At 46.8% G+C, this 22,779-nt stretch overlaps 1 protein-coding gene across 1 annotated transcript in view; it reads right to left on the reverse strand.

Annotated features, from left to right (window-relative positions):
* LASP1 (LIM and SH3 protein 1) overlaps positions 1 to 22,779 on the reverse strand; it is a 58,620-nt gene that overhangs the window by 12,038 nt on the left and 23,803 nt on the right. The window contains exons 3-4 of the mRNA XM_006274989.4: positions 15,685 to 15,769; positions 2,566 to 2,673 (exon numbers count right to left, since the gene is read on the reverse strand). Of these exons, the coding sequence (XP_006275051.1) occupies positions 2,566 to 2,673; positions 15,685 to 15,769 (193 nt within the window). The remainder of the gene's footprint in view (positions 1 to 2,565; positions 2,674 to 15,684; positions 15,770 to 22,779) is intronic.

Here is a 22,779-nt window from a genome sequence, read left to right on the forward strand (position 1 = left end):
AAAGGGCAATAGTCTGCCCTCAACTTCCTGTTGGGTGGGAAGGAAGGGAGATAGGGCGCAGCTTCCTGGACTGAAGTCCAAATAGTCCCCCTAAACACTGAGCCAGAACCTCTCTGCACAGAGCCCTACAGAAAGGCTGAAGGGAGTTTATACTTCTTCTACATCAGGGCTGCTGGAAAAATAATTCAAAAGCTGACCATGTGTGAAGACAGCTGTGTGGTCTGCCCCAACTTGTATCCTTGTTACCATGGCCACTCTGGGCACTGTGGCAGCTGAAGGAGTGTCAGGGCATTGGAATGCTCCAGCCCCATAGGGGAGAAAGGCATAGAGCCAACCTGGCAAGGGGCACCCTAGGTATCATGGGGGAATGCACTCTAGGAATATTACAGCTGCTCTGCAGCCCCCCTGTGCTGGCTAGCCCAACATGAAGGGACCCTAGGGCATTGACCCTGTAACCCAAGTGTCTTGAGGAAGGGGAAGTGAGTAATGCCAGCAGCTTATCAAGTGGAAAAAGTAAAGTGATCACGTGGAAAGCTGCAGCATTTGGAACTGGTTTTGCTGGTCAGCCAAAAATCAGAACTCTGGATCCTGTCCTTGACCAGGCCAGGGTTTGCAACAGTCTCTGGGACTCTGATAAGGGAATTCTAGCACAAGTATGACATTCATCAGCAGCTAAAAGGTTAGTTAACCCTTTTTGTTCTGGAGGAAGCCAATGCTGCTGCCACCTCCCCAACCACAAACCCCAGAAAACCTGAAAGTGGGGACAGGTCCTCCCCACAGATAAGAGAATGCAGCATAAAACACCCTAAACCCAATGTACTTACTGCAACAATGCCAGCATGCATGCACACAGGTCATGCAGCAACCCTCCTCCCAACCACTCCATGTGAAGAAAGGGCAGCAACCTTCAGCGGCAGAGCTTTTAGAACAATGATGCTCAACCAGATTGCTGCAGCACTCTGGGGTGCCTTGAGATCCTTAAGGGTGCCACAGAATGCCACACAACATTAGCACTGTTTGGTGTGTAAATATGATTCACAAGATAAACCCAGAGATTTCAAACAGAAATCTAGTGTGAAAAACATCCTGACCTGACGTGGTCCGAGTTCTCTACAATAGATCTGCTCTCTTATTTTTCTTCAGGCAAAAAAAAAAACAAAAACAAAAAACAACCAAAACAAACAATTGAACACTAAGGGCTGGCATTTTCCCCGATAGTGCCTTGAGTCTAAAGGTTGAGAATCACTGTTTTGCATTGTCACTAACTGGTAGAGAGGGCATCAGCTTACTCTCTGCAACAGACTTGAACTGCCAGGTTAAATGCCACCTGCCATTCCCAGATTTAATAGTGAAGTCTCTAAACTATTAGTTTAATATTCTCCCAAACCCATCCAAGACTATCATTAGGGCTAGTTATGGAGGCAGCAGGCATTAACTGGGAGCCTCTGCCACTTAGTAGTCTCTATTCCTCACATCAATTGCTAAGGTGAAGTGGATACAGGAGTCACAGCTGGTGCCCTGCAGAACAATCCTGTGGTTGAAGGTAGTGGTCACCAAAACACTGTTTGGGGGTGAATTAAAGAACTTGAGCACGGGTCCTTAAAAGGGAAAGGTGCTGGAAACCAATAGCTACCAGCACCAAGGTCAAAACTTCTTTTTGGGAAAGTTGGCAGAGACCAGGACCCACAAGGCTAGACCCCAGAAAAAGGTCCCCTTGGGTCAGGGGTGAGGCAACACATTGGAGCTCAGCTTACATCCCTCCAGCAAGGCCAGCTTTCAGCCTCATGATCACAGCTTCAATGATAGACAGGAAATCAGATTATGTAGCCTGTCCTGCTCAAGTGGGGCTGGTGGCAGCAGGTGCTGGGACTGCTGTGGAGGCCATGTCTATTCTACCCACGCATGCAACGACAGCGCCAGCAGCAGCTGCAGCAAAACCCTCCAAAAAACAGCTTGATAGCTGGAACCCGCTTCACACAATAAGGGGTGGGGTCAAGGCAAGAGAAAGCTGGCAGAGGACACTGCACAGCTGTTTAAGAGACAAGAGGCAGGAGGAAGAGATGTGCATTTGGCTAGAGTGTCCATGAAGAAATATGAACCAGAGAACACAGATGGTAAACTGAAGTCAGTCACTCTATGCTCTGGCACTCCCATGGGAGGGAGCAGCAGTCTGCTTGCTACCGACAGGGGGCAGCAATACCAGACAGCAGCAGGACATGTACCGTACTCCATAATGGGACCCCTTCCCCCTCTTTAAGGTTTAGGGGGAAAATGAGGAAGCTCCACAGAGTATGAAGTTTAGGGAATTTGTTTCTACAGCAGAACAACTAAAAATTTAAACCATCGTTATGTACGTTAACAGAAGGGCCTCAAGAAAAAACTCCACGTTTTATAGACAAAAATTTGTGAAGTATGTCCTGTCCCCAGCCACCCCCTCCCCAAGACAGCTAATGGGTTTGTATCAATTAGTGATTTGCTCTTCTGTCCCCCATTCTGTAGTCCAACCCCCACCCAGCCCCAGAGGACTGACAGCCATGCGATCTACCATGACTAAAAACAACTTACATTGCTGATCTGATCCTGAGTCTTCTTGATTCTCTGCAGCTCGGGGGTATCAGCCACCACACTGAAGCCCTTTCCCTTGTTCTTCTCAAATTCCTCCTTGTAGCGAATCTGGGTACAAGGGAAGAAGGGAAACAAATAGTGAGGTAGTGAAAATCAGGTAGAGGGGCCTGTTTGGCAAGACCCAACGTCGGTGAGACCCATCTTTCCCAGGCACTGGTGGACAGCCTTTGTAGTCAGCCTACAGGCCCATGTAAGAGACACCCAAAAGAGGCACCCCTAAAAATGATGGTAGGGCCATAGCATTTAAGAGGGCTTTTGTGAACCACAAGCGAGGCATTTCTGCAATGAATGACATCCATTCATTCTGTGGTAGAATTCAGAAAGATCATAACTACGTTACACGGCAGGAGAAATGAGGAAGATAGAATATATCAACCATATCCAGATTAAAGGTCATTATACTGAAGTCAACATTCCTCCCTACCCACTGCCCAGTAGGAAATACCTGGAATTCCTTATTGCTTTATACAAAAACTATGTTGGCGCTCATCCCTCTTCTGAAAGGGGTTCCAGCAGCACACTGTTAAAACACAGTGACATGCTACCACCCAGTTCTTAACAGCCTTGTCCCTAGCAACTGTCAGGGATCTGTGCACAATCCTGCCCCACACCAGGACAGATTTGCACACATCCCTACCATCCTAGAGCCATAACAAGCCTCTGCAGAGGCTGAAGACCAAGTCATGAACTCAGCCCCTTCTGCAAGGAAGGAAATGCTTAAGCCAGCCACTTGCCCTCACCTGATGGAAGCTGCTTTGCTGGCTTTCACCTGCAGCCAGCAGGAAAAGGATCCCCATTTTCACAACAAAGTGAGATGGTCACAGGTGCAGGCAGCTTCCATGACTAGTCATTGGTTATTTATAGAGTAGAAGTTCCAAATAGGAACTCCAATTGAAAGTGCCAGCCTAGGTCAGGAGACACCCAGATCCCACCCATCCTCCTTTTGAGGAGGGAACTGTCAATGTCTGGGCTTTTCCTAGCATCCCAGGATCAGCTGGCAGTGTAGCACCACAGGGTAGCAGCCCTAGAAATACCATGAGAAGAATTTTCAGAAATGCCTAAGGAGCATCATGGGACTTCTACACAGTCCCTTTGGACCCCCTTAAGTAAACTCATGTTAAAAAAAAAAAAAGAGAAAGATGTAAACCTGGGACAAGGAGGCAGGGAAATGCACATGCACATGTGTACAGAGGAGGATTTAGGTTAACTAACACCTTCTAGAAGCCTACAGGGAAATTGTGAAAAAAAACCCACCACTTCCCTCTGATGCTTCCAGAGGCACCAAAAACACACTGACCTCCCCCCACCCCACATACAGACACAGCTGCACTAACAGCCTGGTAAAGCAACAACCTCTGGCCTTGATGGGCTACCCTAGGAGTATTCCCAGAACTGGCACAAGCCTGTCCTGCACTGAAGAGTTATTATCTCATTAAACCTCCAAATTGATTGTTTTGGGTGGATTAACTGGCCATTCCCCAGTGTGTGATTGATGGCTTTGCCTGCTCTTCCCACTTAAGCGTACAGTGCCTTATCTTATCTTTAACCTGGATCCTCCTAACCCACTGATTCTCAACCAGGCTGCCACAACACCCTATGTGCCTTGAGGTCCTTTCAAGGGTGCCATGGGGTACCGCACAATGCTAATATTATTAGGCATGCAAACAATTCACAAGATAAACCCAGGGATTTGCAATACAGATTTCCAACAGTGTCTAAAACATTCTAACCCATTGTGGTCCAGATCCACTGCAGCAGAATAATTGCTCCATTTAATTTTTCTGTTATCAAAAAACCCACCCCCTCCCCCCACAAAAGAGAGAAAACACAGCAAAACAGGTGTAAACTGTAAGAGCTGGCATTTTCCAAGAGGTATCTCAAGGAGGGTGAGAACCACTGTCTTAAGTGCTTGGTCCTCTCAGGGGAAGGCGTGGACACCACACTTGGGAAACGAGCTTTCAGGCAGCCTCCTTCATGTTTTAGATACTGCCCCTTCCCACCCCCCACTTCTGAATGCAGCCAGAAGGAATTGGAGCAGAAGCCTCCTTATAAGGAGAAAGGGCTGGGAGGGCAAGAAGAGCAGGAAAACACAGAAGGGAATATGAGGACAGTCATTCCCTCCTGCTCCTCACCTAGGAGCAGGGGAGTGCTCATCCAAGCAGCAGCCAGACACCAGAATGTCTGGCCAGCACAGTCAGCTTCCTGTAACCCTTCCCATCCCACAACCAGCAGAAAAAAAAACTCATGCTGACTGCCAACCATGGATTCAGGAGGCTGAATGGCTGCTTGCAAGGAAAGGGTTCGTGGGAGCAAGTCCCAGACCCTACGCTATCCTGCCCTCAGCCAATTGTGTGCACGCAGCACTGAGAAACCTGCAAGCAGTGTTCTTTCAGAAGCCCAGAAAGCTTTGAGGTCCTGATCAGTAATATTAAGAGGGAGAAGGGGGGGGGGGGGGGCAGAGGAGAAGCTAGGAGGAACATAACAGAGCACTCAGGGCTGCTCATTTACTCAGGGGGAAGAGAACAGTTCCTCAGGAAGACTACACCACTCCCCTTGCCTGGCTGCTTGTCCACAGGGCAGACAGAGCTGGGGAGACAAAAATCTATTGAACTGTTAAGGAAGAAGACCAATGACTCCATTACCACAGACTTTCAATAGAATCATTGGGGGGGGGGGGTAGGAATTGGGCTGGAACAGCCCTCAGGAGGTCGGTTACCTGATCCATACTCATGCCCAAGGGCAGGAACATCCCTGTCTAAACCAGACCAGTATCTGTAATGATCATTTAAAAAACTTCCAGCAACCGACATTTTGCAGTGTCTCCAGGTTCCTGGCCATCTTAAGCCCTGATTCTCAGGCTCTTGTCCAGAGAAACTAAGAGAACCATCCCAGCAAACCTAGGAAAGCCTCACACAGGGGTCAGAATTTTTTCTACTGGTGTCTACCAAAGCCAATAAGCAAGAAGTACTTTTCTTCCCACGCAAGCCTCATTCACTTTGGACTTGCCCAGACTAAAGGCATGAGGTTAGCTAGCACAATTTAGGAGTGCAGGGGAGGCCAGAGAAAATGCAATTAATATATTGAGCTGGACAACTTGAACCCCAGGTTCCCCTCTAGTCTTTAATTCTGCCTGTTCACTACATTACTATGGGACAATTTCATTATAATTAACCCCAGCAGGCCCAGGGGGAAGTCATTGAAAGAGGGTGTTCAGCTTGGTCAAACTGCTGCATAAGAATAATGAAGACTGTGGTCCCCACTGCTGGGATGTTTGTTGTGAAACTGAAATGGGGTGTGGACAAAATACGAGGACACATTTTTCACAAGTGTTAGCCAGCATGTGGTAATATAAAAGTGTTAGCATCTGACCTCAGAGCCCTAGCCCCAGACCAGGATTCCTCTGTGCTAGAAGCATATGAAGAGAACTAGAGAGCGAGAGAGAGATTGTCTCTGCCCCCAGTTATTTAGATTGATACAGAAAGAGATGTGGGAGCACAAGGCAAAAGATGCAGATATCACTGGTCAGCATAACAGACTGCACTTATTTATGTTGCCAAGCTTCCTCCAGGCACATTATCTTTAAACCTCTCTTGGCAGCAAGATGACTTTGCTGATGTTTATGGGGAGCTCTTCCCAAGACTAAAAGGGAACACGGGGAATAAAAGCAAAAGGTTGCTAGAAAATTCAGAGAGTGAGCAATGAAAGCTAGCATCATGGACCAGTCAGAAGCAAGAGTAGCTCACTGCATTGACTAGAGTTTGTGTGGTCTGTGCTAGGATTCATGGGGGTTTGATAATTAATCTTAGTGCAGACAAGGCAGCATAGGGCACTGGTGACTCAGTAACAGTTACTAAATGCTGCCTCATCTACATTAGGGTTGGCCAGCACCCTCCAATACTGTACCTCTAAATCCTGATCAGAAACTCACAGAAGTGTAGGGCTGGAATGGAATTCAGCTGCTCCGGTTGTCTCATCACACTCCTAGTGCACTATACCAGACAGCCTGCTACTAGAAGCAGCCCCCAGAGTTGGTGCTTTTCTACTTGCAGAGAGAGGTCCACCACATTAATGTAGAGTTCCCTCCTCTTCTCCCCAGGTCCAGGGGGCAAGAACAGATCCTGAGGACAACAGCAAATACCAGTGCTCTAGTCAAGAGCACCCCTTCCACAGGCCTAGGGTTTTTTCCAGCATGTCTGCCCAAAGGGGCAGCAGTAGCAGAATCCCTCCCTGCAATGGCAGCTGGTACACAGATTGTAGAGATGCCCCTTTACATGGCTCTCAGCATAGCACCTATAGAGAGCTTTTGAAACGGGAAGTTTTCTACAAGTTCTATAAGAGACTGTCCTTTCACCAGTGCAGAGTGCTGCCTACAGTGGTTTTGATGCTGGAATCACAGAAACCTATGATTTAGTCAAAACAGTTTTGACAGAAGAGTTAGTCCACTCCATAACAGATTTTTCATCCTAACTCTACATTACAAAAGCAAGGCTTAGTAAACTGTATTAGACATGTCACCCTTAGAAGCAGCAAGCCAGTCAGCCTGCCCAGAAAAAGATTGAGGAGCAGAGAGGCAGAGAAATCCACTCAGCTGAGTTGAGGGACAGGCTACAGGAAACACCAGCAAGTGGGAAGAAGCAGCTCAAGGAATGTTTACTATGAGCCAGCCAAAAAGCAACCAGGTTAAGAGGGTTGCAGGAGAACCTGGTGACACCTCCCATCCCCCATCATGAATGGGTATAATTGGCCCGATATACAGGGTGACAAATCATAGGCCCAGGATGCATGTCCTCTAGCCTATGACTAACTGCCTTGGTATGTTAGAAAATCAAAGCTGTACATTAATCCCATTTACTCTGTTCTTAAACCTTGGTTTCATTCAGTGTTGAGTCAGGACTTGGGCTGTAGGAGTCGCTACAGTTGAGCTCCCAAAGGAGAGAATCTACTGACCCCTTGCAAGAGGCTGTGGGGAAGAACAGAACCCATTTGGGGACACTCAGCATAGCCAGTCTCCCATTGGGCACCATGCAGATATCAATCAGATGCACAAAGGAGCCTGACTGGCTAGGAGAAGTGGAAGGAGTAGTGAAACAAAGGTTATAGTAACCAGAAAGAACTGATGTGGAAAGCTAAGTCATGAACCCAATACATCCGCACTGGCTGTCAAGTTGTGCGAGAGATTACACCCACCACACTTCCCATCCTGAGGCCATGTGGCTCCCCCTCCAATCCTTCCAGATTTCTCCTTTAACATTAAGCTGCCAGGAACTTCTCCCCGATAACATAAGACATTCACACGTCACCACATGGCAGCAGCAGGGGGCAAATTCAGATCCCAAAAATCAGCCCCAGCTAAAGAAAGCCCTATGCAGGACTGGTATGAAGAACATTTCTGAGACCAGCTTTGCCAGCCAGCAGGGATGAATCTCCACAACAGTGGCACTGCCCACACACGCAATGCAACGCAATGCAAGTGAAATCTGAGTGCTTGACAGAGCTGCAGTACAGAAGTGAGACAGAGGGGCGGTGGACTAGTCATTACCTTGTGTTCATCATGTCCTGCAATTACTCAAGCCTAATGGATAGGGTATAAGTTTGGGGGGTGAGAGGTGGTCAGGAGGAAGCTTGGCCCTGCCTGGCTTTAGCAGGCCACAGGCTCCATATATAGGAAGAGTGTTTTTTCTGTGGTGCTACACTTGAAAGGGTTAAGCAAGCAACATAGGAGGGAGGAAGTGCTCAGACAAGGCAGCCTTTCAGCTCTTTCTGCCCTTATATGGGCACTCAGCTGAAAAGTCTATGTTGTGCTGCTGCTTGCAGAAGGCCAGACAGGAGTCAGGCAAAACAGCGCTTTCCCATGTACTGTTTTGCACCAGACTATTATGAGCCACAAGAAAAGGGAAAGGGGGGGAAGGGGGGGGTTCAGAGACAGAGGCAAAAATGCATCAAGGGGGAAGTTAGAAAGTGGGTAGGAGATGCCCCCTCCCAGGCAGCTTACACTCCTCTGCTACAGTTGCAATTCCATTCACCTGGGCCTTTAAAAAGAGACAAAAAAAGACTAGATCTCTTTCCCTCAGAAGGTTCCCTCTTCCCAACCCTGAACAGAACAGCCAAGAGGAAAGCAGGAAAAGCAAAAAGAAAGCAGTTAGTCTATCTAGAGATTTGTATACACAAGCCTGATTGATGAAGGCAATAGGTTCCAATGTAATTAGTCCAACTGACTTACAGAGAGATTGGTGAGAGCTGGCAGGTAGGGCTACAGACTTAAACTCACCCTTTTCTTTAACTGGGCTCCAAGCTCCCTTGACTAGCAGTAAATTACACTGCTTTAGCTGGGGGAGGGGGGAATCTTTTTGCAGGCATTAGAGCACCTTGAGAGTATCACAGCAAGGAAGGCATCATTTAAGGGGAGCAACTTGTCTAAGGTCACAGCAAAAGTGGACAAACTGCACCTAGAGGTCTGCAGCCAGACAGAACTCTGTAAGCCAGAGCTTCCTGCCACCTTGACTGTCTTCCTCCTCATCAGTGGATCCAATTTAGACATTTAAGAAGTCTCCTGGCCCAAAGTGAACAAGGTTCTACCCAACTTTGCAACATCAGAGCTGCCTATAACTGCACTGTGCAGATGCAAGCAGGGTGGTGCTCTGTCATAGCATCTGCTGTCAGCTTTTCACTCATGTCCCTTGCACAAGCGATTTCTGCAGTCGGAACATGGGATTTGGAACCAAGTTCACGCTGGATGGGATGTTTCCTCCATTCCCAGAAGAGAATGTGCTGAACCAAAGACTAGCATGGCTAATACAGTGTATCCAACCACTACTTAACATCAGCTACGAAAGTGCTCCACACCTTAAATGAGCCAAGACCTGGGCATTGCATTATCAAACTGTTTGCATCTGAGCCTTTGAACTCACCACAGGCAGCAGGAGTGGCACAGATGCGCCAGTTCAGTAACAGGAACCAAGGAAGAACTCAAGGACAAACTACCCGTCTTGTCCACAACAGGAGCCTCCACCCTGGGACATAAGTCAGCATCCCAAGGTGCCAATTTCAGAAGTTTGAAAGGAAAGCCCCAGGCCTGAAAGCCTGTGATTTGTCTGCCACACATGGGAGGCAAGCAGAGGCTGAAGGCGTAAAAGCCATCACTTTGGAGGACTAGTTTAGCTGCACAAGAGCTGATTATCTGCTTCTGACAGTGACCAGAAAGAGACGCCCTCTCAGTAAATTTAAATAGAGACCGAGCACTGTGTTACCATTTCCAGTATGGCAGGTAGCTCCACCACAGCCCCTTGTATTCACAGGCAAGTTTCAAACGTGACTTTTGGTAAGCAGGTAAGCTTCGTCATTCAGAACAAAGTGGGTAAGGAGATGTTTTGGAGGGGGATTAAATATACAAGTTCATCACACTGGAATGTTTATCTGCCAACAGGAATGGGAAGTTATTACAGCTTGTGTTTACCATATACTAGGTCAGCAGGAGTGTCTCAGAGGAAGGTGGCCCCAGCACTTGTTATGTTTTTCCAAAAACAACTCTAGAACATCCCATTTCTTATCTAGGAGTCCCAGCCCCTTTTCACTCCTCTTTTTGTAGCCCCACTCTTGGCCATCTCTTTCCTTTCCTTTTTTGTGTCCTTGCGACAGGGTATTTAGCAGAATTGGCAGATTCATCAGAATCTGACAGGGCTGTGCTGCAAGCGCTTCTTCTATGGCCTCAAACTTGCAACCTTTGGACTGTCAACCACGCACCTTTGCGCCTGTACTACCCTAGCCTCCTGGCCATCATTGGAAAGGCTGGAGTAAGACATGTGAACACAACCACAACTCTAATAATGCTACTCTTTGCATTAGCCCTTGAAGCTTCACATCAGGGTTTAGAAACCTTTTATGAGAGGTGAGCCAAATTAGTGCAGCTAGCTCTGAAAGCAGCCTGCCTCTCCGCTTACCAGAACCCCGCTCTCAAACTAGCCCTGAAGTCTTGGATTATGGGTTAAGTGACATTGCTTAGTTGCCTGGATCCTGCCTGCAGGCCATAAATTGCCTACCCTTGCTTTAGATCAAGTACTCAGCCACTGAGCCTTGGTTAGGACTTTAACCTGTGAGCCCTGCTCAGTGATCAGGAAAAAGAAAGACACTACTTCACAGGGCAAGCCTCAAATCTTCCTAAGGCCAGGACTACATCTAAAAGCTTTGGCTGGTAAAATGTGCAATTTTGTAACATTTATATTGGCTGGCACCCTAGTGCATTCTTGCTAATGGCAGCCATGGCTAGGGCACAGCACAGCTATTCCAGGAAACCCTTCCTAAATTTTGGTCTAACCTTGCTATTTATACCTCCAAGACTACAAAGACTAAAAAGGGAACTGAAGCAGGTGGCAGGGTTCACAGTCCAAGCCCTAGAGGATATTCTATACTCTAGACAATTTATGCAGCTACTCATGTCTTTAGAGGGAACGTTAGTGAGAAAAGAGCGCCTGCCAGTTAAAATATTCTAAAGACACAAGCATGTATTTGGAAAATAGGAGCCTCCCTGTGTAAGCAGAATAAAGGCAGAGAGGAATTAAGATCTTAAAATCACAAGTATGTTCAGGGTCCTTCTTCCCTGAAAGCCTATAGTGATTTTATGATTGTGGAGGGATGGGGAGGGCAGTTTGTCCAATTCAACTATTCTACTTCCCTTCACTTCCTCACCTGTCCCTAACCCTCTTCTCCTGTGCTCTCCTGGCTGCAACAAGTCTCCATTGTAATCTGATCTGCCAACACCTCCTTAAGACCAGTTTCTCCTCCCTTTGGCTCAGAAAAATGATATCTTGGTATCACTCTGGCTTGGTATTAGTGCTCACAGGTGGAATCCTTAAGTCTGACATACTGATCATACCTACATTTCACAACCAATTAGAAATCTCAGAGGAAATCTTGACAGTATAGGGGTGGTCTCATTGAACATTAAGACTACCACTGAACTATACTGTCTCATTGACAGTATACCAGTTCATTGAACAAACTCTCTTAACTAAGGATAGGAAAATCCTTTCTAAAAAGGTGATTTCAGGGAAGAAGAGCCTTTCATGAGAGGGATGGGGACAGGATTTTAGGTAGTATTTAGTGGCTTCAGAGTGCCTACATGTAAAGTCTGAAAAGCCAGACCACCAAGACTTGGGTGCCCAATTTTAGGGGCCCTTTAGTCCCCCAACTTGTTTGTCATTAAGGACTTTATTGACCTGTACAGGAATGAATGAGTTAACCTGTGCATCTAAACTAGGCTATTTATACATCTGCCCTTAGCACAGCACTGTGCACCTAGGAGGAAAAGAAGGATTTTGCCCATTGTACAGATGAGCAACAAAGCAGACAGCAGATTAAGTGACTTGCTAAAGTGTCAGAAGAGGATACTAGAGAATCAGACCAGGTCTTCATGTGCCAGGCTAAGTACTAGACAATTCTTCCTTCTCCAGGTTAAATCTCTACTGGTACATTCTGCAGTCCCCCAAGATATTTCCACTGGCCTTTGTTGCCCACCAAGAACTGCTGTGCAATGTTGTTCTGCACTGTTAACAGCTACCTTGTTCCACCCTGGAAAATGGTGGGATGTAGAGTAGGTGAAGCAAGGCATAAAATTTAGTATTTTCCGAGTGTCTGGGAATCTTCTTAAATGCTTGCTCTACATCAGTTCAGAAGAAATCCCTTCCCTGGATGGGCTCTGCATGCACCACTCAGGCAAGGGGAACCTTCTGAACCATTAGGCAATTTGTGAGGGCCAGAGGAGAGTGGGATCCTGCTCCAGTGAGATTCTCTCCTCCCCTAAGCTACTGCTGCTTGGGGTATTGGCCCTTTCATCTCTTTTGTACTTGGGCAGCCGTTCCAATCAAGCACAGATGTCTGGGTCAAAACAAGATTTCCTGCAGCTTCAGATTAAGAAGGAAGTAGGATGAGGTAGGCTTTCATGCCAGCCTCCTAGAGGAATGAAACAAGTATCCTGGGGTTCAGTTATTCAGCATGAAGTAGGCAGCATACCAGCAAAGCTGGCACCCAGTTTGTCTCCTACCCCCTGCCATGCCACATAGCAAAGTTGTCCTCAAAAGGGGATGGGCAGGAAGGAAAAGCAGCATCAAATGCTTCCACAGCAGAATTCATGCTGGAGTTTGTGAAGATACTTTACATCTAATAAGCACAAAGCTTCACAAAAAACACAGCCTCCTCGGGGGAGAAGGAATGCTGGTAATATAGAGAAGACTGCACAGAACTAGGGAGGGTCTGAGTGTTCTGGGGAAAGCTTTTGTTCTTATGATGGGTGTTGGGCAGACAAGGGATCCCAGGAGAAGAGGTTCTTTGTTAAGGTCCAAGATGCTGTGGTAAGGTGCATGAGACTTGGTTTCTCTCAGGTTAGACTCTGCTAGGATTTAAAAGACACAAGGTTCCTAGACATTTCCACAAAGCTACCCCTCCAGTAGCTTAAACCACCCCCAGTACTGAGTCCCCTGGCTACAAGAGCTCTCTTTAAAATCACCAGGGGCTGTACCTTGGACCACCATTGACCTCACATTGGGCAGCCTGGGCTGGTGAGTCAGGGCTCAGACTGCAGAGTCCTGCCTGTCACAGGGCCAAGTATGCTGCTGTGAAAACACAACTGGCTCTGCCGTCACAAATGGAGTGGGTTCTCCTTCACAGATCACCGGTTCATGCCTGGGAGCGCTGCCAGATCGGGACTAGAGAAAGGCATCTCCATTCTAGGGAGGCTGCAAGGGTGTATTTTTAAGGGCCAAGGAGGAGAGAGACTACACTTCAGTCACAATGTTTTCCACTTCCATCTCAACAGACCAGCATTTACTCTAGAATCCCTACAAGCAGAACTCCCATAAGGAGGTGGGGGAGGAGTGGGAAGTCAGTTGCAGACAGGGCCTGAACAGGTCTGTGCCCAGTAAGGATGTCAAGGACAGTCCACAGTCCATTTCTTAAAAAAAAAAAAAAAAGGATCCTCTAAAACAGGGGTGGCTAACCCAGGGCTCTGGAGTCCAAACTTCCAAGTCCAAACTGAGTAATGTGCTTGCTGCAAGCAGTCACGTGATGCGATGTGACGAGTATGGAAGAACTGTGTGCTTGTGCAAAGATTCAAGGAGATGCATATTAACTTCTGAAGAGCCAGCTCCAGAGCCACAGGATGGCCACCCCTGCTCTAAAATGAGGAAGATGAGCACCACAAGTGCCTTACTGATACTGTGCAGGGAACTCAGAGGCTCTCAGCATAGTATTATCCTGCCCATTACCATGAAGAAGCAGCGCTGCCTCCTCTAGCAGCTCCAAGACAAAGCGCATCTGTGCTGTAGCCAAGAACTCCCCAACAGCTTGAGCCAAGCAGCATTTGTGCAAGTCCTGGAGCTGTTGAGCAACTTGTACCAAGAATGGGACCTTATAAAAGCAGATGTTTTGAGAACTGCAGCTGTTAGGCCTCCTGCTTATGAAGGGAAAGGGCAAAAGTCCTAGCGCCTTTCCTATCTCCATCCCTAGCCAGGAAGCCACTCTCAGCAAACTGCTTTTTAGCTCCTGGTACTTTCCACTGAATGGGACAGAAGAAAGGAAGGTCACTGTGCCCTTCACAGCACAGCAGGATGAGGGGGCCTTCCAATCCTGAACAATGGCTTCTCACCCTGAACACACCATTTGGGCAAATATTGTGCAGCACAGCAGCTACCCAGTTCCTCCGAGAGCCCACGCTGCCTGCTGCACAGCAGAACTAGGCCAGCCTGCATCAACAGCAGCCTTCAAGGCAGCCTTTTGCCCCTTCTAGTGAGCCTAGTGGTCACTTCTTGTGCTCTCATGCTCATGAGACTGCCACAAGACAACATAGTGCCCAAATGCATTTTCCTTGACATGTTAGGTATTCTGGGTACTGGTCTCCTGTATTACTGCCTCAAAGAGGTAGAGCCACAGGACTTCTGGATACCCAGGGCAACTAAAATAAGAACAAAGAACCGGGGTCTGAAGTCACCTCCTCTGACAAGTCATCTTAGCAGTGTGGCAACATCCTGAGCAAGCTGTGAGGAGTAATACCAATGGGGATAGCTTGCCCTTTGTTTGAAAGCTAATGTTGCCCTTAAACCATTTCTCAGAAAACTATGATTTAAGCATTTCCACTTGTGCAGAGAAGGACGGAAGAGATCACATCTTGGCTCAACACTAACCCTTAGAAGGTCCAAGGCCAAAGCCAGCTCCTACTCCATCATGCAAAGTTACCTGTGTGAGAATGCAACAGGGACCTGGGTCCTCCTGCCAACTCAGGCAGTAAACAGGCGTAATTTTCAATGGCTTTAAAAAGGGAGGGGGAGTTGCAGGTCAAGCGAGTGCCTCAGTTATTGGTGTCTACATGCTTGTATAATGATATATGCAAGCTAATTTGCTTTAGCCTCAATAAAACAAGTTACAATGGTATTTTTCCACAATGCTAGTGGAGCATGAGAATGTAGCAGTAATATTGGAACAACTTATACCAGTATAAGTTACATCTGCTCACACACACTATTCCCTCCCTGGTCTAGAATGGGAGGAGGAGATTGCCACACTTGCCCTACACAGGCTCATTTTTCAGGATTCACTTATCTGAAAAGGGGAATCTTGCTCTGAGCCACTTCCTTTTCCTTTCTCCCTCTTTGGTTTCAGTTTGACAGATTCCAGCCCCGCAGGGTTTGTGCTAGAGAAGCCACTTCAGGAAAATAATTACCTGTGCCGAGGAGACAACTTGCAATTTCACCTCATTATATTTGTTGGGGGATTCTTAGCATGGGAAGATGCTGCAGCAAGGAAGTCAGGGACATGACACAAGATACCAGGCTGCAAGACACCCTGGCTTCTCACCTCACATAGCTGTTGGTGACCACTGGAGACAGATGTCAAACTAGGTGGACCACAGGCACTGCCAGCCTAGATCAATCTTGATATCTGACAAGGAACCCCCTCTTTCAATGCTTTCCAGCCCTCAGGCTATCAGTCAGTTATTAAGGGGGGGGGGAGGGGGTGGCATGGAGTACAAAGCATGATGTAATTTAGCTGAGACATGTCTGGCTGCACTCTTACCTGGCTCTGAAGCTCACTCTGCTGCTTTAGGCGCAGATTCTCTGGAGTGTCTGCCACCATGGTGAAGGACTGCTTCGGGTAGTGTCTGAGAGGAGACGAGAGAACCAGTCAACTGTTAGATATGCCAGATGGGCTTTGGGACACCAGAGATAGCACCCACATTGCATACACTTCCCAGTTACTCCTTCCCCTTCAGCCTTCAGATTACCCAGGACTGAACAGACCTGAAGCCTTTTAGTCCTGGGGGACTGGTCCCCTATTTCAGGGTTTCCCAACCTTTTCCAGCCCAAGGCACACTTACATTAATAAAAATTTTTTGCAGCACACCTGCTAAGGCATTCCCCATCCTCATACCTATTGTAGCTCATTGCCATGGCAAAACTCTGCAGCACACTTGTTCATTTTTGATGGCACACTTCTGTGCCACAGCACACCGGTTGGGAATCACTGCCCTATTTAAAATTGGGCCGGAGCACATCACAGGGGGTAGGGCACCAATACCAACAGCTGGGTAGAGTTCTCAGTCCTCAGGAGCTGCTGGTCTGGTGCCTTTCACCTGTAGTTAGTTTACTGGACAAAAACAGGTTTGTTTTTTTTAAAGGTAAGAGACCCCCCCCCTTAGTGTGAACACACCTCTCCACCCCTTTTAAGGCAGGAAAGAAACCTGGATATCTGGAATGAGACCTTCTTAAAGGCCTTCAGTTTTATATTATGGTAGCACTAGTCCAGATTTTTAATATTAAAGACCTGGTCTACAAAGACTACCTCATTTTAACTATTTAAGTAGGAAGGAATAATACTTTTTATTCAAGTCAGAGCAGTACAATCCCCTAGTTTTGCTGTTGGACTGGTATAAAGGAGTCTTACTCTGTATCCTCTACAGGAATAGTTACACTGATTAAATTATGCCAGTATGGTAGCATCCAGACAGGGTGGGGAGGTGGGGGGAGAAATGTTATGCTGCTCAACAATATTGGTACGTAGTTCAAGCAGTATGACTTGTGTTTAACACGTTGTCAAGACTCATCTAGTATGGGGGTGCTGTACACAGAACGCTATCCTGCTTGGCAGCAAGCCCACTGCTATTATTCTGGAGTGCCATATAGTAATCTCAGAATGGTGCTCACAGCCACAGCTGTATACAACACAAATTAGCAGTTAGAGGAACTCGAGTACCAACTGAGAGCAGCTGCTGAATCCAGCAGCTGGAAGACAAGGATGCTGCTACACTTCCTTTCCCACAGCAGAAGGACTCACACAGTCTTGTCTGGAATCTCTATGTGAGCAGGACTGAGTCACAAGTGAAGTTAGAGCTAAAAAGGCTAGACAGGTACACTATACAGCTGGGCATATTCCAAGCAAGACTTGAACAACAGATTAAGGCTGTGGTTCTGGTCCATTAGAGATCAAGATGCCTTGGCCCTTCAGCCATCTAGCTTGAAAAATACAATTGTGGCAGGCACATACAGTATATACCAAGATACTGATTCTTTGGCTATTAGTCACAAAATTCATGAACAAGCACAACTCTCCACTGCATGCACAAGTCACGGTTAGTCCAGTCTAACATGCAATAAGCTAGTTCACATTATAAATACTTTGAAACTCAACTGCTAACAGACCCAGCCTGGGGCATTTCTTTGCCCTCATACCTGGGAAAGTGGTGTAGTGACTGGTCTGGGGAGTACAGAGCTGCAAGACTAGGGCCTCTTTGCACTGCCTTGAAGTCAGTGATTGTCTAGTGCAACTGCTCCACATATAGAGCTCCTTGAGAAACCTAGGACTTAAGAGAAGGCAATACCTGCCTCCATGGGATCACAGAGAAACTCTTCACATTCCACTGAAGCATTTAGAATGAGATATCTGAGACTCGGAGCTGCATCCATAGTTTTTCTTGTATCAAGAAGGATCAGAGGATTTTCCAGGACAAAAGAAAGGGATGGGTAGACTGAATGGCTGAAGAGAAGCACGAGTGCTTTCCATTACAGCAGGACTCCTGAGTTTAGGGGCAGAGTTAGAAACAGACTTCAAAACTTTGGGAAAGAGTCACGTCCCACCTGTGTCTCCATCTTGCCAAGATGTGTGAGAAGGTCACTTGGGTACATCCAATCCTCATGAAATACTGTGCTACAAGAGTCCGGGAAGAGAGCTGCTAAGGAAAGAGCCTTTCCACACATCTCATTACATGGGATCAAGCTGTGTGTTTTAGGGCAACATTCAGCTGTTTTACTTAACTCATGCTGATTATAACCATGCTACTTACACTCCCTATAGCACTAGCTCTGAAAAGAGTCCTCATGTCAAACCAACTCACTGTGAATGGACACAGAAACTGACCACTGTTTCTGATGAAAGCTTCAAAAGGAGAAGGGGGTGCGAGGTCTTTAAGAAGTCTCCCTGTGGAATGTTAAGCCTTTGCTGTAGCACTGAGATCTTAATTCCACAGTGGCAGGCCAGTAGGTACTTTCTGTCCCTAAATCCCAGGCTTTCTGTAGCCTCCAACTCCACTCCCCAAACACTAAAGCCAGCCAAGTCTGGGAAAGATTGGAGGGGAGAGGGAAGATAAGGAGGGCTGAAATAGGGCTGGCTCCTGACCTAGTTAAAACAGCACTTGGGAGACTTAGCAGATGCACACATTTGGGTCCCCTATCTATGAAGGTTAACCCCCAGAGAGGGTCTACAGATTAAGCATCCTGACAGCACAGATTCATTTACACTGTAGCTTTTAGCAGGCAGAGGATCTAGTTACAGATGCATCATACAGCAGTGTAAACTTGAGGCTGTGAGAGTCAGGTAAGGGATCTATCAGAGCAGCTGCAGTACTCTGCAACTTATAGCATAGCTAACATCCCCACCTCAGACTGGCTATCATGTGGTCTATCAACAACACTTCAGAATTAAGTGCAAATATTCAGCCAGATAGAAAGCAATGTCCTTCCTGGCTGACAACTGTTGCTTTTTCACAGCTCTGTCCTGCACCAGGACAGCAAGTAGAGACCAAACCACAGGCCATTGCTCCACTTCCTGTAAGAACAGAATATACCTGAGTAGAGCAACAGTGCAGGAAACTCATGATTAAAAATAGATTCCTGCTCAAGTGCTCAGGGAAAAAGAGAAAGAAACAAGCAACAGCATGCCTTTTTCTCCCCTCCTCCAGTACTATGGTGTGATCCAAATCACAGCCCCTCCACCACCACTCTAAACAGTTGTCCAAGAAGGGGCAGCAGACAGTCTTAATTCACCAGCCAGCCATGACCAAAACAAAATCCTGCCAACAGGCAAAGACATAAACGGGCTGCACCCTGTCAGCAGAGACATGGAGGCCTGCTGGCTTGACTGAGGATAGACATTAACATAGGAGTGACTTCAAGGCCCAAGGCACAAGGAATTTTTCTCCACCTCCAGAAACAACATTTTTGCTTGCAAGCGACAGGTAGGCACGTCAGGACACCAGCCACCCAGAGCCCTGCCAGTCCCAGTTTCCAGACCAACCTGGAACAGAGAAATATGTCCCTGTCCAAACAGGATAAAATCTACTTATTGGTCTGCATGCACTCCTCCCCCACCACTAGTCTGGCTTTGGGAAAGGCTAAAGAGTGGGCACCAGTTCTACAGCATTTCCAGACCGCTAACTGCTTAAAACCGAGGGGTTATTTTAATCCCAATTCAGATTAATCTGATCGGATATGTATTACGCATGTAGACTCCACCATTCCATACTTGAGCCCTACAGGCACAGCTACAGAGTCTCTGAACACAATACAAAATGTCAGGGCATGCTGTTCGCTGAGCTGTGCCCTGCACGGCAGTACACAGGAACTTTACTCCAGCCCAGTCTACAAGGCAGATTTTTCCAGAGAGCTCTGTTCCCCTCAAAAACAATGGGTGCAGCTGGGTGAGACTAGTACTTCTGCCTCTTGCAACTTCATTTAAGTTGTTTAAAAAAAAAAGAGAAGAAGTTGGGGGAGTGGGGGGAAGGGTGGTGTTCAGGTTGTTTTGTTTCATTTTGTTTTTTGGACAGCTCAGTCATGATTTCTAAGCACTTGCCACTTCCAGAGGGAATGCAAGGTGAATAGGATTAAGCCTGTTTTCGATTCCACATTATCCATACTTGCCTGCAGCTGTGTTACATGCTTGTTAAAACGCTTGGCACATTGTTTAGGTAGATGCCCTCAGCAGGAAACTGTACCAGGAATATTTAAGCAAAATAAAAACTAACATTGCGCAGTTGATGACTGAATCTGTGCCAGCAGCCACCCAACTGCTATTGCTAGCATGTGGATAAACATTTCCCTTGGCTTTGCGCAAAGGAGGGCTTTATCTAGATGCTAGCCTAGGGGAATGCTCAGCTAGCACAGATCTCAGACCTAAAAGGCCACACAAACGTATGGTAAGAGACTCTGGTAACAACTGACTTTAATGCATTTAAAATCAGTTTTAGTCCTAGCAAGGAGAGGACCTAAAAAGGGCACGGACAGATTTAAATAGGGAAGCGGAGGAGGAAAACAAGAGGGAACCAACTAATAGTTTCAGGTACTGCACAGGAGCAGGTCTAATGATGATGCTGATAAAAAGGGTTCTACTGAGTACCCTCATTGCTCCCTCCATTGGAAGGCATTGACCCACACACTCTCTAGTGGACATTACCAAAGTGGAAAGCTCTGTCCCTACAACACTATGCAGAAGGAAAACTAGCCTCCCCACAAGGATTCAGAGGATGAAACTGGAGTAGTGGCATTAGTACCCAGACACCAGGCTGTAGGCAGGGACAAGGGAACCCTCCTCTCAGCTGCTTGGAATGCAGACTGCACTGAATCTTTGAAAGGCTTTTAGTGCAAAGGTCAGAGTACTCCATTTTTTCTGCTTCAGACTGAAAACTGCAAGTTTCCTGCTAGAAGCAAACTGCTGTTTGGCTTTTACTCCAGCAATTAGGACCTAGAGAGCAGTAGGGTTAATCCAATAATTATGCTACCCCAGTTTATTAGGGCAAAAGAGGACAGGAGCCTTCCTTGCCTGCTTTTACTTCCATTATTGTACACATCTGGAGCCTTCTCCCAAAGTCCCTTGAAGTCATTGCCCAATTCATACCAAATACCAAAGTGTTCCCAGCTCAATGATTTGGAGCTGTAAGTTTTCCAAGAAGGCCTACTTTTAATGCTGATGAGTGCAGTTTAACTCACTCAGATCCAAAACTTCTTAGGAAGAGTCACAATCAATTCTCTGTTGATAAGGTTAGCATAGGCCCCGAAGCATCTCCAAACTTTCACATCTTCAATGCAGTCATCCTGAAGATAAGGGATCGCCCAGGAAAAGCCCATCTGGGCCTGTCGTTAGGACAGGAATCGAATTTAGCTTCTCTTAGGATACCAAGCAGGACTGAAGTACCCCCCAGTGCTCTGCGTACACATCTACCAAGCTATATCTGAAGATGTCCATTGAGCCCCATTAAAAACACACTTCACTTCCCAAACAAGGGTGCACCCCCAACCTCAAAACTCAGGCCTTCTTGATAAACAGAATGAGGAAAGGAAGTCTGCCCTATAAAACTTAAAAAAGGAGGAAGAAACCTTTACAGAGAACCCAAGCTGGCCAGGAGAGCTGCTTCACTACAGTATGATATGGGTTCCACATGAAGAAGTGCAATTTAAAAGAAACACTACTTCCACACACCAGCAACACAGAGCTGCATTTATCGTTTGCTCATAGCCTGTGAGCTCTATGCTATCTGCTAGCGCAGAGAGCCTAATCATTACGTTTCTATGGCAACCACATCTGATGCTCTGGGCATGCTAATGTAAGAGCGCTTCCAAATAGTGGCCTCTGGCTGTGGGTGCAACAGAAGTTGTGGTCACAGGAAGGGTTGAAAACAAACAGAAATACAGTTTCTGCCTGACAGAACTGAAATCCTCTCCTGTGAAGCTAGGTCATATTTTACTGGTCTGCTCAAGATCCCTTCCCCCACCCCAAACCTGGAGACATGAAGGTCAGGGTAAGGATATAGGTTGGTCTCACTTCCCTCCTCCTTGCCAAGACACCATTACAAGCAGCCCTTGGTATAGACTATAGAGCATCATCACAGGGAGGAGAAATTGCTCATGATGCTACCAACCAATTCATAGGAAGATCACACCAGACACATTTCAGAGCACGTACATTCTCCTTGCATCCATTTCAGCATATTCTGCCAAGCAGTCTGGAAAAAGAGTGCTTGTGAAGGTAAAGGCTGGCTGCATCAAGGAACCAGGGTCTGTGCATATTCCATATAGCCAGCCCTAGCATTGCTTATGGCCTCTTCTTAAAAGTCCAATTTCCCATGTGGCTCTGCCAACTGTATGGAAGAGACCACCTCATCCTTTACTGACACCTACAAATGAAAGTTGTGGGGGAGTGCAAGGGCTTTTAAAAAACAAAAAACCCCCCAAAAAACAGGATTCCAGGAAGACAGCCAATATGCCTACCACTGCGCATTTTCAGGGAGGGCCACTGCAGCTAATCAAGCCAAAGTAAGTGGTCAGTCTTACAGGTGGAAAAAGGGAAATTGATAAATATTTACCCCAAAGCTATGAGAGAGGAGGACAGCTCAGGGATGGACCTCAGAACTGCTTAACTAAGCCACTTCTTGGTTATATCCTACAAACAAACAAACAAACAAACAAACAAACAAACCTATGTTGCCTCATGACTGTGGGAAGCAGCTTCTTCCTATGGGCAGTTTTTCTGGTTTGGGCATTAATATACAAAAATAATGAAGCTGGTGCTTGTTCATTAGTACACTCTTGTCTGCAGGTCACAAATAATAGATCTGGGGATGACCAAGAGAGAACAGCCATTTCAGCCCTTTGGCACTCTAAGACAGGGATTTAGTGATTTAGAGTAGTGACTCTAGCTACCCACTAGCAGAAATCAGTGCTTCCCACTGCTTAGCCAATATCCTTGGAACAAGACAGAGAAAAACCATCTCATATGCATGAGAATCAGCCACTGTAATAGGCAGCAATAAATTAAATCTTAATGAGAAAGCACTGGGTGAGCTGCTTTGGTTCAGAGAAGAGAGTCCACAAGATAGTATTCATGCAAACTCTATTCTTCCCATCC

This window comes from Alligator mississippiensis, chromosome 4 (assembly GCF_030867095.1).
Source record: "Alligator mississippiensis isolate rAllMis1 chromosome 4, rAllMis1, whole genome shotgun sequence".
In the NCBI taxonomy this organism is placed as follows: domain Eukaryota; kingdom Metazoa; phylum Chordata; order Crocodylia; family Alligatoridae; genus Alligator; species Alligator mississippiensis.